Raw genomic sequence first — 13,218 nt, forward strand, 5'->3', positions numbered from 1 at the left:
TTTAAACAGCGAAATTGGAAGGCGCATCTATTACCGTAAACCCATCAACAGCAGCGCACTTGCTTTTGCAAATGAAACATTTGCTAATTTTTAACTTGAGTTTTTACGTCGCGCGTTAGAATCTTTGATAACTGATAAGATCAAATATAGTGGTCGATGAAAACCGACTAGAAATAATTTTATAGAATCGTAGTTGCATTATCTAACTCTATGGTATTTCTCTGCCTATATAATAAACACAGTCGATGTTCAACTAAGGTCCGACCCGGATTCTCACACTCTCTGGTTGTACTGGATTGCCGGACTACCGCCCAGTGTAACCGGCGCTAAGGTCCCTGCTCTCTTCAGGACCCGGCGGAATCCCGACGGTGCCTGAGATAGTCCGAGATTGCGCGATGCTGTCCGGGACTGGCCGAAACTTTCCGAAACTGCCCGAGAGGAGGCACTGCTGCTCGCGCTGGGCCGTGCGATAAGGGAAAGGGCTATTACAAGAATTCGTCGATACTGGTGGGGAATTTTATTATTATTTTAAAGGAAATATAATGCCCAGTAAAAAAAAGAAATACAACGCCAGGTTCCCTCCGGTGAGTACAGCACTGCGTTATTTTAAGACTGCTGGTGAAAGTTGATTTGTGGATGCGTTTCTCAGTCGGGCCTAATGGGTTCAGTGAGCCCCGGGCTTGAGTTAACGTTGCAGTCGGATGTGGGGCTTGCTTGCCGGGCTTATGTGCCAAGTGTGGTGGCCGGTATCGAATGCTCTTTCTTTAGTTTTGTGGTAAAAAAAGGCTAGAGAAATACGTCTTTGGAGTGGAAAGTTTGAACGGGGAATACAGCTACTAATCCAGTAACACGCAGAAGCGGCTTCGTATCACGATGTTTTTCAGGAAATAATGTTTTGTGTTCGTGTACCTTTCGTGTCACAAACACTTTGCCAGACTTGGTTAATGTCCATTTCCCATAGGCCAGGATAAAGAAGATCATGCAGACGGATGAAGAGATAGGGAAAGTGGCGGCAGCAGTTCCAGTCATAATATGTATCCTTCCTGCACCCCCTATTCGGACTTCTGTAATAAATACTAGACCTTGCACTGATGATAAGTATAATTTATTTATTCAGATTTTTGTTTAATGTGCGTTTCTTGAACCAGTAGACGTGATGTTAAACAGGAGTGCGCATGCTCAGATGTAAACATTACCCGGTTTAACACTGACAGCATGCCGGCACCGTTGGAGTCTTATTGCCTCGGTTTAGACCGATGTCCCCTCAGATCTCGTATTTACTGTAAAGTCCTTCAAAGTGTTCCTTGACTGAACTTCAGCACGTGCTCTAGAGCTGTTTTTGGAGTCCCTTCTGACAAAAGCCTGCCAGGTGACACAGTCCCGAAACGCGAAGACCATGACCACGTCACACCTGTAAGGCTGCCCTCGCCGTCCTCCTGACAGCGGGGCCCTTGGGACCAGCGCAGGGTGGGGTGGGGGGGTCTCGTTTAGTGTCTTGCTTTTTGAGAAGTGTGCTGTCGGGCTCCTTTTCAGAAAGCAGTGCATTGAACTAGAGCAGCAGTTTGACTTCCTGAAGGATTTGGTGGCTGCGGTTCCCGACATGCAGGGCGATGCCGAGGATAACCACATGGAAGGAGGGGAGAAGGTGTCGCGCAGGTCAGGCCGCGGCGTCGCGTGTTGGGCTCTCATCTAACAAGTCGTGTCTCTTCAAATATGTATACATGTCTACCCATGATCCATCCAGAGCAGGATTTGGGGGGCGGAGCCTGTCCCAGAAAACGCAATGCATAAGTCAGGGTTACACTCAGGACTTCACAGCTGGCACATACACACACACATATAATATTTATGCACTTCTATGTTCCACCTACAGAGGGCGCAAGCCAGGGTCTGGGAGGAAGAACGGGGGCGCCGGCACCAAAGGAAAGGACAAGAAGCAGTCGGGGACTGAGTCTGAGCAAGAGGTGAGTGTTACCTGCCTCTCCCTGGTCTTCTGTAGGTCTGTTACTCTCTCCCCTGCCTTGGTGGACGAGTAACCGCCAGTAAAGGGTTAATGTAAGAAAGAGTCACTGTTAAGGGAGGCAAGCGGAGACGTGACTCGCGGTCTTTGCATCGCAGGAGGACTCTGAAGAGAGCGAGACGGAGGAGGAGGAGGAGGACGCATCCCGCTCGGGCGCCAACCTGCAGGCGGTCACTCAGTTCCAGGGGTCAGTCGCTGCTCTCAGCAAAGCAGGTTCTTATTGCGTATTATAGTGGAGATAATCGCACTTCTTTCTGCCCGCCGCAGCCTGAAAATGCCCCCCCAGTACCTCCAGCCGGGGGCGCCCCTGGGCTCCTTCGTCCCGTCACCTTCGCTGCTGAGCTCCGCGCACCCTCCAGCCGCCCCACCGCCGCACGATGACGACGAAGATGACGAAGACTATGACTCCTAGCTCCCCCCTTTTTGGTTTTTACCTTTTTGTTTAATTTTTATTGGGTTGGAGTGAGGGAGGGGGCCGAAACTAGCCTTTCTGCAAGGGGACATTCGGAAAGTGTTAACGTCAACGACAAGGGTAGCAATTTGGCTATTATACGTTTTACCATTCTCTCTTTTTAGTACAGATCTTATGTCTGTCTTTTTTTGTAAACTTTTTATTTGCATGGTCCATACCTTCCACTGTCATGGTGTTAAAATGGGCTCTAGCAGAGACACCAAACTACAGGGCCCCCTTGTGGAAAACTTTGAAATGAAAATTGCACTCCAGCAAATGAGCTCAGCCTGCAGGGGTCTGAAATCCCCCAGGCTGCTGATTGACTCAAGAGCACATCAGTGTTTTTTGAGTCGACTTTGAGAATATAGATTTTTTTTACTAGACAAGAGCACAAATACTTTTTATTTGAGAGTTCAGTTCTTGCAAATATTTTGATTGTGAATGCCTTCATTTAGCGGTTGGCAAAAGGCGCTGCTGGTAGTTGTGGGGTAGAACTGTGTAGCTACTGGTGTGGTGTGGTTCAGGGTGAATGGGGGAGGTGTAAGGATTAAGCAGTGTACAGTGATGGCGGGGGGGGGGGTGTAGCCATGACCACAAACTTGTTTTGATTATGTAGAGTTCACACAAAGAGGCTGGGGGAGCGGAGAGTTTTAATTGTAAAAATGCTTTGTATTGCTGTCGCAAAGATTCCCTTTTATTTAATTTTTACTTGTGATCTTTGACACAGTATTTTTTCTAGTTTGTATTTTATGCTGCAGCTGACTGCAGTGAGAATATGAGAGCTTGTCACCCGCGCAGTGTGATGCGTATGCAACATCTCCAGTGTTTTTCTCACCCCCGTGCAACCATGGATTCGCGCATCTTTAACTGAGGTCCGCAAATTGCGCACTGGGTCTGTCTGCAAACGTCCCGTTTAGTCACCCACTCTCCCCTCCTCCTCAGCGGTCTGTTCTTTTTGTTATAAGGATGGTAGTCGCTACGTCACTCTCCCTGTCCTAAGGGGAACCGCCAGTATTGATGTGGGGATATTTAAGCTCGGGTTGATGTGTAATCATTCATCATGCTCACTGAAGTGGACGCCTTCTCCCTTACAGCTCTGCGCTGGACATGTTCGCTCGTCTGTCTCCGTTCTGGCTTCTCCCGTGAATGAAATGCCAGTGTGACATTAAATAACCTCGTGCTCTGCACAGCCGCAGTAATCGCGTCCAAGTTTTGGAGTCGTAGCTACTCTAACGGGGAAAAAGGGAATTTAATGCTAGCATTCAGTTTTATTCGATTTTTTTTTTTTGTTTGTTTTTTTTTTTTTTTTTTTTTTTAAAGTTTTTGTGTTTTGATTTCGATTAAAAAAACGGCCAAAATCAGGATGGCTCTTTGTTTTCGTAATATTTAATACATCAGGATCATAGTTCGCTTTCCCCCTCCCTCCAACTTTGACCTTTGATAGAAAAAGCTTTTCTTTTAAACTGTTTTAATGTATTCAGTGAGAAAATGTGGAACAGAAATGAGGGCCAATGTTGGAAAAAAGCTCATTTTTGTGTCACATCTCAGTGTTTAGAAAGGCAACAAAATGCTGTATTGTAAACTTTTAACATTTTTTTTTTATTTTGTATGAGTGAAATAAACTTCAGATTTCCGTATATAAGCACAGTCTATCCTTTTTTTTTATCCTTAATTTGGTGTGTGGATGTGTAGGTTTTAGTGCCTGGACAGTATGGGCTGTTTTCTGTAAGTGCAAGCAAGGCGGAAATGGCCACTTTTGTTTGATCAAACTCAGCTCAGACAGGAAAGGTTGTGTTTTTAACACTGCTTTGGAGTGGCCTGTTCACACCTGTGATGCACACCGGCTCCAGGTGTGAGATCTGCCCCACGGTTGGCTGGCCGCCACCGCCGCCCTCTTCGTCCTGGTGAACTCCTGCTTGACTTCGCCCACTAGCGCCAGTGTTGAGGCGATAAGGGCCCTACTTTTGCAACCGCGGCTGAATGGCACAATCTAAAAGGTGCTGCAGGAATGTAGCTGTTCCCGGCTTGCTTGGGATCACCTGGAGATTGTAGCCATGGAAACGGAGGGGATCTGCCCTGCTCAGAATGGTGCCACGGCAACCCTCACCAGGAAAGGTGTGCATTGGAACGAGAGAAGGGATTTATCACATTGTCACCAATAGAGAACTGGGAGTATTAAAACTGTCACCAGAATGAAAATATTCATTGTGAAATAAATAATAATAATAATAGATACTTTTATTGTCCCCGTAGGGAAATTGTCTTTACGTCTCCCACAACTTGCTCTTTTTTCATAGAGGAAGTTGTCTGCGAAGGGCTGCCACCCGTAGCGGCGCCCAGGGAGCTGGGAGTTAAGGGCCTTGCTCAAGGACCCACAGTCTGAGGTGGGGTTTGAACCTGCGACCTTCTGATTACAGGCACACAGACTTAGCCCACTGAGCCACATGCTGCCCCCAAAAGCATTAAAGGGATGTGTTTAAAGCATTAAAGGGATGTGTTTCACTCCAAATAAGGCAGCCCAGTTTTGGTCACCCCACGCGAGTGACTCACTCCAGGGTCGCTTTGGTGTCCAGGCGAACCCGAGCTCCAGCAAGAAGGGCCCCAACTAACCTTGTTGTTTTTTTGCGATCCAACTTTTATTAAAGAGAAATCACAGGAATGACACAAGCAAAAATTGTATACAACAGCAAACACCCCCCCCCACTCAGCTCCTCCCTGAGGCAGTCCAAGCAAAGCAGACTCGCACACCCCACCCAAGGGCAGATGCTAGAAAAAAACAAACCCTCACCTAGCAATATCTGGCCAACTATTACTAACCTGCCACATGGCGAGAAGCCATTTAATTAACCTTGTTTAATAAAGTGTGAATCCTCCACAACCAGATCGACAACCACACCTTCGCAGGATATAGGAGGAAGGCCTCTGACTATTCTGAGGTGTCCTTGCACACGTGTGGTTATGTAACAAATGGATTTCGCATATGCATTTTCAAAAGACAGTAGGGAGAGTGAGACTGAGGCAGAGAGACAGAATTGAGAGAGAGAGAGAGAGAGAGAGAGAAATGGATGAGAGAACAGACATTCCTACTTGGGTGACTGAATAGCTTAATTATGTCTGTCCAGTCAATATCTGAGCATTTGTGAGCTTGAGAGAAGAGCGGGCTGCTGACCCTGCGTGCGGCTCGGACAGAATACTTTTGGCTTTGCAATGGGACTGTGGCTCCTCCAGGCCGCCGGTTTGGTCACTTCTCTCCTTCACTGCGGTGAGTCAGACCCTCAAGCCATAGAAATAACATCCTACTGCACTTTTTCTAGCCAGTTAATTAGAATACGCTACATAACAGACCCAAAGGAAGCTGCAAGTGAAAATCTAAAATGACTTCTAATTGGAAACCGATTGAGTATCAAGTGCAGAAGTACTAATGATCAGACTTAATAAGAAAAGCGTTATCGTCTGCAACTCGAAGTGTGACTAGACTCTTTGATTTATAGGTCTACTGGGTCGTTTGACATAAGGATTTAGTTACTGATGTGAAAGTTTTGTGGTTTCAAAAGGGACGCCCCGTGTGGTTTATCTGATACACATACGAGAAGACGGCCGGTTCCCATCTGACGTTTTCTGCAGAGTAATTAAGGAAAAACACAAAACACTACAGCGAGCACAAGGTCAGGTGCAAGCTGGTTATTCTTATATGTTGACTTCAGGTTATCGAACAGGTCAGTCCAGCCCCAACCGCAAGTCTGTAACCTACATCTACATAGTATCTTGCCTTGACTGGTATGTTGGAAGTTAAGTTTCCATGGGAACATATTTCATGCAAAGTATTCAGCTTTAGCCAACCGGAACGCTCTGTTTGCAGCTCTATTTGTGGATGCAGTGAGGCTGTCATATGTAATTAAACAGGAGCAGGGCTGTTCTATTCACACAGACAACCGGAGAGGCAGATGGTGGGGGTGGGGGGGGCAACATTGACGTAGAGAGCAAAGGGAGACGGGTGTCACACAATGGCCGTTGTTTTCAGAGGCATGAACCTAAGAGGAAACCTTCTTCAACTCTTCATACTTCTCAATTTATCTTACGCAAGTAAAAATACAAAAGGATCTTACTGCAGCCTTCTCAGGTTGTGTGCCTCTGGTAGGGGACGTAAAGGGATGTTTACCATCTTACTCTTCTATGGTTGTCACAGCTTCACAAGCTGACATTATTTAGCTGGTGAGCTGACATTTTGATCTGAAGTAGCGTAATTGAACTGGAGTAAATCAAACTAAGTGACTTGCTCAAGGGTCCAACAGCAGGACACTTGCTGGGATTAATGGCAGCAGCCCTCGTGATTCAGGGCCCCTCACCAGACCGATCCTCACATGAGTGATTTCTTGGTTTTGTAGCTCAATCTTGAGCATGACCCAAAATGAGCAGGCGCATGCGAATGTGCGGGGTGGGGGGGGGGGGGGAACCAGGCCGAGGTGGGTTCCAGTCCTTCTGTACTGGTCTCTGGTCGTCAGCAGGGACTGTGCGAGTGACCATGAGGCAGCGCGGCCTGGACGTTGTCCAGGGTGACTCCATCATACTGCCGTGCTCCTTCTTCACCAGGAGTCCGCTCTCCCGCCTCAGCATAGTTTGGACCAGGACTCCTCTCTCTGATCCCCGGTCCCCATCGCAGGTAAGATCTGGGCTGGTGCAGTTAAATTGAGAAGCCTTTCCTACTCTTCCCGAAACTGCAGGTGCTGTTACATTGTACACAGCGTCCAGTAGGTGGCGTACTGCTCATGAAAGATTTGGTCACCTAAACTTGGAATGAGCTGCATTATATGTCGTCCTCTGTTGGTATAACTACAAATGACATCATTCAATCAAGCGAGTGAAGACCTTCGTGTGACCAAAGCTTCGACCTCAGCTTCGATCTGTGGCAGCTGATAATTTAACATGGATAAACGCAGAATGAGGAGCCACGTCAGCTGTCAGCTGCTGCCTAATCATATCCCGCGTTTTGTTACCAATTATTACAAATGCCGCAGTCACGCAGAAGAAACTATTACGGCAGTATTACGGTGGCCGAGAAAGCCCAAAGCAATTCAAAATAAAGCGCGATGCAATTCAAAATAAAGCCCTTTGCAATTCAAAATAAAATCCAATGAAATTCAAAATAAAAAACGAGAAAGCCCAAAGCAATTCAAATTAAAGCGCGATGCAATTCAAAATAAAGCCCAAAGCAATTCAAATTAAAGCGCGATGCAATTCAAAATAAAGCCCAAAGCAATTCAAAATAAAAAACGCACGTCTAATAGAATAACGCACTGCAAAGAAAAAAGGATATTATTCTTCATAAGAATAACTTCATAAGGCATGTGCAAACACAATGAAAATTCATAGACGCTACACAAATTCAGAAAACCCTTTTATCAAAATGAACACAAACGCGAACCACGTTTTACATACGCGCTGCAAACAGCCACAACACAACGGAGGAGTTTCGGAGGTCACGTTTTCGGCGAACTTTTATCAGGTGAATTTACAGGTGAAAAGTTAAGTTATAGTGGAAACCGCTAAAAGCATTCCTGTACAAATACTGTTTAAATAATCCGTGTATAGTAGTCAAGTAGTCCGCTTGCAGAGGACATTTTGGATATTCGTAAACATGATAACATGTTTTTTATTTTGAATTGCATTGGCTTTCTCATTATAGGATGGAGTACTTTGTAAACACAATCTGGTTGGTGTCAATGTGTCATTGGCAGAGATTTTATCCGGGGCAACTAACAAAGCGAAAGACGAAAAGAGAAGGTCACGCAGAACCAAAGTCCGTTATTGTTCATCGAATCATATGATGTTGCTTATTTTTTATCAAGTCATTAACTTAGTGCTTCCGTACTGAAGACTCCAGGATACGATGGCAGCCTAAGCTTTGTCTCCTAGGTAATCGTGTACGATCACGGACAGGCGATCGAGAGCCCTGCCCTGATGGGCCGCGTCGCTTTCCTGGACGTGCCCTGGAGGGCTGACATCATACTGAACGCCACGCACACCTCCGACGCCGGGATGTACCGCTGCGTGGTCAGCAACCCCCCCGAGGCGGGGGGGCCCGGTGTCGGCGAAGTCACGCTCAGCGTCTTCGGTAACTCGCCGGCAGTGCGGCACGCCTTTCTCAGCCATGTCACCACGCCACCGGTCACACGGGCGCATAAAGAACTTTGCTGATGGATTATTGCCTGACGGAATGGACCAAGAAGCCTTTGTTAAAAGACAGAATATTTAGCCGTTTTCATATTCAAGAGGGAAATATTAACCTAATGAAAACCTGCACTAATTCGTGTTTGTCCTCTGTAGAGGACATATATGACCAAAAACTCTCTCATACTGTACATGCCTGTTGGTCCTTAAAAAGTAAGGTTAGGACTTTTAGATGACATCAAGAGATATCACAATTCCCTTGGCATATTTAATTAAGTTCAAAATGTATTTTAGGTGTAGCTTTAGTCCCTTCAAATACGGGACAATTTTCTGACACCTTGTGGTTAATCCCTCAGCCCCCGAGTCACTGTTTTTCCCCCCGCTCTTCCAGCACCCCCTTCTCTCCCTCTGTGCCTCTGGGAGGGGGACGCCAGTGCGGGGGGAAGCGTCACGCTCTCCTGTGCAGTGCAGGAAGCCGTCCCTGTACCCGAGATGCAATGGGATAAGCTGGAGCCAGAAGAGATGTCGCTGTCCATTAACATGGACGGTAAACACCGGGGCAGGCCCTGTTCGGTAGCCTCAGCCCTGACGCCATCAGGGTAATCCTACTCCTGTCAGACATGCAGAGAGAGAGAGAGACACCCTGACGGACATGCAGAGAGAGAGAGAGAGACACCCTGACGGACATGCAGAGGGAGAGAGAGACACCCTGACGGACATGCAGAGGGAGAGAGAGACACCCTGACGGACATGCAGAGGGAGAGAGAGACACCCTGACGGACATGCAGAGGGAGAGAGACACACCCTGACGGACATGCAGAGGGAGAGAGACACCCTGACGGACATGCAGAGGGAGAGAGACACCTTGACGGACATGCAGAGGGAGAGAGACACCCTGACGGACATGCAGAGGGAGAGAGACACCCTGACGGACATGCAGAGAGAGAGAGACACCCTGACGGACATGCAGAGAGAGAGAGACACCCTGACGGACATGCAGAGGGAGAGAGACACCCTGACGGACATGCAGAGGGAGAGAGACACCCTGACGGACATGCAGAGGGAGAGACACACCCTGACGGACATGCAGAGGGAGAGAGACACCCTGACGGACATGCAGAGGGAGAGAGACACCCTGACGGACATGCAGAGGGAGAGAGACACCCTGACGGACATGCAGAGGGAGAGAGAGACACCCTGACGGACATGCAGAGGGAGAGAGAGACACCCTGACGGACATGCAGAGGGAGAGAGACACCCTGACGGACATGCAGAGGGAGAGAGAGACACCCTGACGGACATGCAGAGGGAGAGAGAGACACCCTGACGGACATGCAGAGGGAGAGAGAGACACCCTGACGGACATGCAGAGAGAGAGACACACCCTGACGGACATGCAGAGAGAGAGACACACCCTGACGGACATGCAGAGAGAGAGACACCCTGACGGACATGCAGAGAGAGAGAGACACCCTGACGGACATGCAGAGAGAGAGAGACACCCTGACGGACATGCAGAGAGAGAGAGAGACACCCTGACGGACATGCAGAGAGAGAGAGAGACACCCTGACGGACATGCAGAGAGAGAGAGACACCCTGACGGACATGCAGAGAGAGAGACACCCTGACGGACATGCAGAGAGAGAGAGACACCCTGACGGACATGCAGAGAGAGAGAGACACCCTGACGGACATGCAGAGAGAGAGAGACACCCTGACGGACATGCAGAGAGAGAGAGAGAGACACCCTGACGGACATGCAGAGAGAGAGACACCCTGCCGTCAATGATAAAGCACCTTTTCAGCGTTGGGCTAATGGTTAAGGAGCGTGCGTTAAAAGACTACTGGTTTGAATCCCTGACCTGCAAGGTACCACGCTGCTCCCCAGGTGCTGAATAATAGCTGCCACTATATCAGGATGCACCAGATGGGTTAAATGCAGAGGACATTTCTTTGTGGCTTGTAAACAATGATGACCGATCACTTTCCTTTAATCTGTGCACTGCAGGCACCCTTAAAGGGACGCTGTCAATCGAGAACGTTTCTTCTCAGAATTCAGGACTGTACCGCTGCACTGTGTCCAACGCTCTGGGGTCTCAGTGCTGCTACGTCAGGCTGCATGTGTACAGCTGTAAGTATTACTGATAAACGCAAGTCTTAGTTTTATGGCCGTACATGTACATTTCACAACCACGTACAGTCAGTCCTGCTACAACGATTACCGAGTTACTGAAAAACCTCACGTTTGCTAAAATCAGCTAATACGGAAAAATAGGGTTAGGAGGATGCAACTTAATAACTTACACTATAGACCAATGGCAATCTGTGGCTCCTTGGGCACCCCAGCAGGTGACTGCTTTTCACAGACAGCTTACTCTACAAAGAGCAAGTTGAGGGAGGTGTGAAAAGGACAATCTCCCCACTATCATATCATAAACGTCTGCTATGGGCACAGTACAATAACCTACCGTGGGTTAGAGGAAAACGACTCCCAAACTTCACTTGTATGTTACGCACAACAATAAAATAAAAATTAAGTGATGACAGTAGACAATAAAAATATGCTATAATAAATATGCAAAAACACAGCTATTTTATCGAATATTTTTAGATCAAGTATTTGACCTGTGCAATGAGTGGATGTACAAAAAGATTGATTCTTTTACATTTGAAAATCGATTCCACTGAAAGAAACCAGTTCAAAACATTCCGCTCCTGAATTGGACATTGCTCACATGGGTAGCCGTTTTTAGTGTTTCTCGCTAAGAGCATGTTGTAGTTAGCAGGGTGCTTTTCTCTCTCAATTAAAATCATGCAAATACAAACGTGATTTTAGCGTTGTATTGGACTTGGGTACGAACATATCAATCGTTATGTGATGTCACACGGCGTACTAATGTATCAATCACTGTGTGATGTCACACGGCATACTAATGTATCAATCACTGTGTGATGTCACACAATGTACTAATATATCAATCACTGTGTGATGTCACACAGCATACTAATGTATCAATCACTGTGTGATGTCACACGGCATATTAATGTATCAATCACTGTGATATCACACGGAGTACTAACGTATCAATCACTGTGATATCACACAATGTAATAACGTATCAATCACTGTGTAATGTCACACAACGCACTAACGTATCAATCTCTGTGAGATGTCACACAGTGTACTAATGTATCAATCACTGTGAGATGTCACACAGTGTACTAATGTATCAATCACTGTGTGTTGTCACACACCTGAAGCATGACTGATTGTACCATATTTCATATGTATCAGTTTTCATTAAAACCGAGTTTTAATGAAGACAAGAAACACACAATTACCTGAATATTGCCATTAAGCAGTCAATCACTTCAGCTAGAATTTTAAAGAACACTTCCGAAGAACTGGACGATACATTTTTGTTTAAAGTTTTGTGCACAGCTAGTATGGGATAAAGATACTTTCCCATCTCTCTACCCAACGTTAGCTCCAGAAGCTTCTCCCGGTGTCCTGCAGGGGGCATTGCTCTCCCTGACTATGACCCTAGTGCTACTAGCTCTCTCAGCACTGCTCTTGTGGCTCCGTCAGTCTGCAAGCATGAGGTGGTGGCAGGGGGAGGAAGACGGGTGTTATAACAAGATCAGGTACACCCCCAGCCTCATCCGCCGCACCTTCGTGTGACCACCTGCAGGGGGCGCCCTCGCCAAGAAGCTCTGTAGGCGCACCTGTCACTGCTGGCCACTTCATCCTCACTGGCCACGGGCTGGACCGCCGCTGCTGAATTATACGAGACCTCTATGCACAGATGCTTTTCCCCCCACCTGCTTCAGCAATGAAATGCGTCCTGCTAGACAAACCTGGCGCCTGATTCCCTGCTGCAGCATTATTGTGGCACAACTGAAAAGGAGGTTTTCCATGCGTCTACCTGTCTACAACCACCCGTTCACATTGTGGTCACCTTTAGGGTACAAATCCATGAGATGAATAAAATATACTGACCACTGACAGCTTCCTGGTTTGTTTTGTCATGGTCTAAATCTGGGAGGAAGGACAAAAACCATCAGTAAGAATGGAACGTGTACAATAGAACTGCAAATAACACAAAAAGCTTTAATTTAAATAGGGGAAATCTCACATAAAAAACTGTACATGACTTTATATTGAATTACAATCTTTAAATAAAACAAAGGACCGAAATTAAGAAAACAAAAACAAAAGAATGTGTCCTATTTTACAAGGTTTGTGCAAAAGCAGTATTCCCAGACTGCAGGAGTAAGGTCAGTGTACACGCCCTTGCGGTCAAACTCCAGGGGGGCCTTTCCAGCCACGGTGATCCCCCCCCCCAAAAAAACAAAAAAAAGAAAATCGCAGTAGTGTCCTTGAAAAATACCCATTGGATCATTAATAATAAAATATTTATATACTTATATACATTTACAAACATGCTGTACATAAATGGCATCGACTTCATCCCTTTAAGTGATATTCAGGTCTGCCCCAGAAACTTGTGCTTCCTTTCGGCCAATAAGAAAATGACAGCCCTGGTTTTGATGCGGGGGGGTTAAGACTCCAAGAAG

The 13,218-nt window shown here is 46.8% G+C and overlaps 2 protein-coding genes across 3 annotated transcripts; both read left to right on the forward strand.

The window, feature by feature from the left end:
• Nucleotides 1–184: 184 nt before the first annotated feature.
• LOC125720247 (dr1-associated corepressor-like) lies at nucleotides 185–4,885 on the forward strand. The gene is made up of 7 exons (XM_048995472.1): nucleotides 185–584; nucleotides 962–1,034; nucleotides 1,320–1,413; nucleotides 1,534–1,656; nucleotides 1,874–1,964; nucleotides 2,119–2,207; nucleotides 2,288–4,885. The coding sequence occupies exons 1-7, from the start codon at nucleotides 543–545 to the stop codon at nucleotides 2,430–2,432; spliced, it is 657 nt and encodes a 218-aa protein (XP_048851429.1). The 5' UTR covers nucleotides 185–542; the 3' UTR covers nucleotides 2,433–4,885.
• A 593-nt stretch (nucleotides 4,886–5,478) lies between these two features.
• On the forward strand, nucleotides 5,479–12,838 carry zgc:165604 (uncharacterized protein LOC792578 homolog). Of its 2 annotated transcripts, none has more exons than XM_048995470.1 (6): nucleotides 5,479–5,733; nucleotides 6,974–7,131; nucleotides 8,385–8,583; nucleotides 9,031–9,186; nucleotides 10,649–10,771; nucleotides 12,129–12,838. In XM_048995470.1, exons 1-6 carry the CDS (start codon nucleotides 5,679–5,681, stop codon nucleotides 12,320–12,322), a joined length of 885 nt encoding a protein of 294 aa, XP_048851427.1. In that variant the 5' UTR covers nucleotides 5,479–5,678; the 3' UTR covers nucleotides 12,323–12,838. The 2 variants fall into 2 exon arrangements, with proteins under 2 accessions (XP_048851427.1, XP_048851428.1); XM_048995471.1 differs by having other exon boundaries at nucleotides 6,977–7,131.
• The last annotated feature ends 380 nt before the right edge of the window (nucleotides 12,839–13,218 follow it).

This window comes from Brienomyrus brachyistius, chromosome 24 (assembly GCF_023856365.1).
Source record: "Brienomyrus brachyistius isolate T26 chromosome 24, BBRACH_0.4, whole genome shotgun sequence".
Classification (NCBI taxonomy): domain Eukaryota; kingdom Metazoa; phylum Chordata; class Actinopteri; order Osteoglossiformes; family Mormyridae; genus Brienomyrus; species Brienomyrus brachyistius.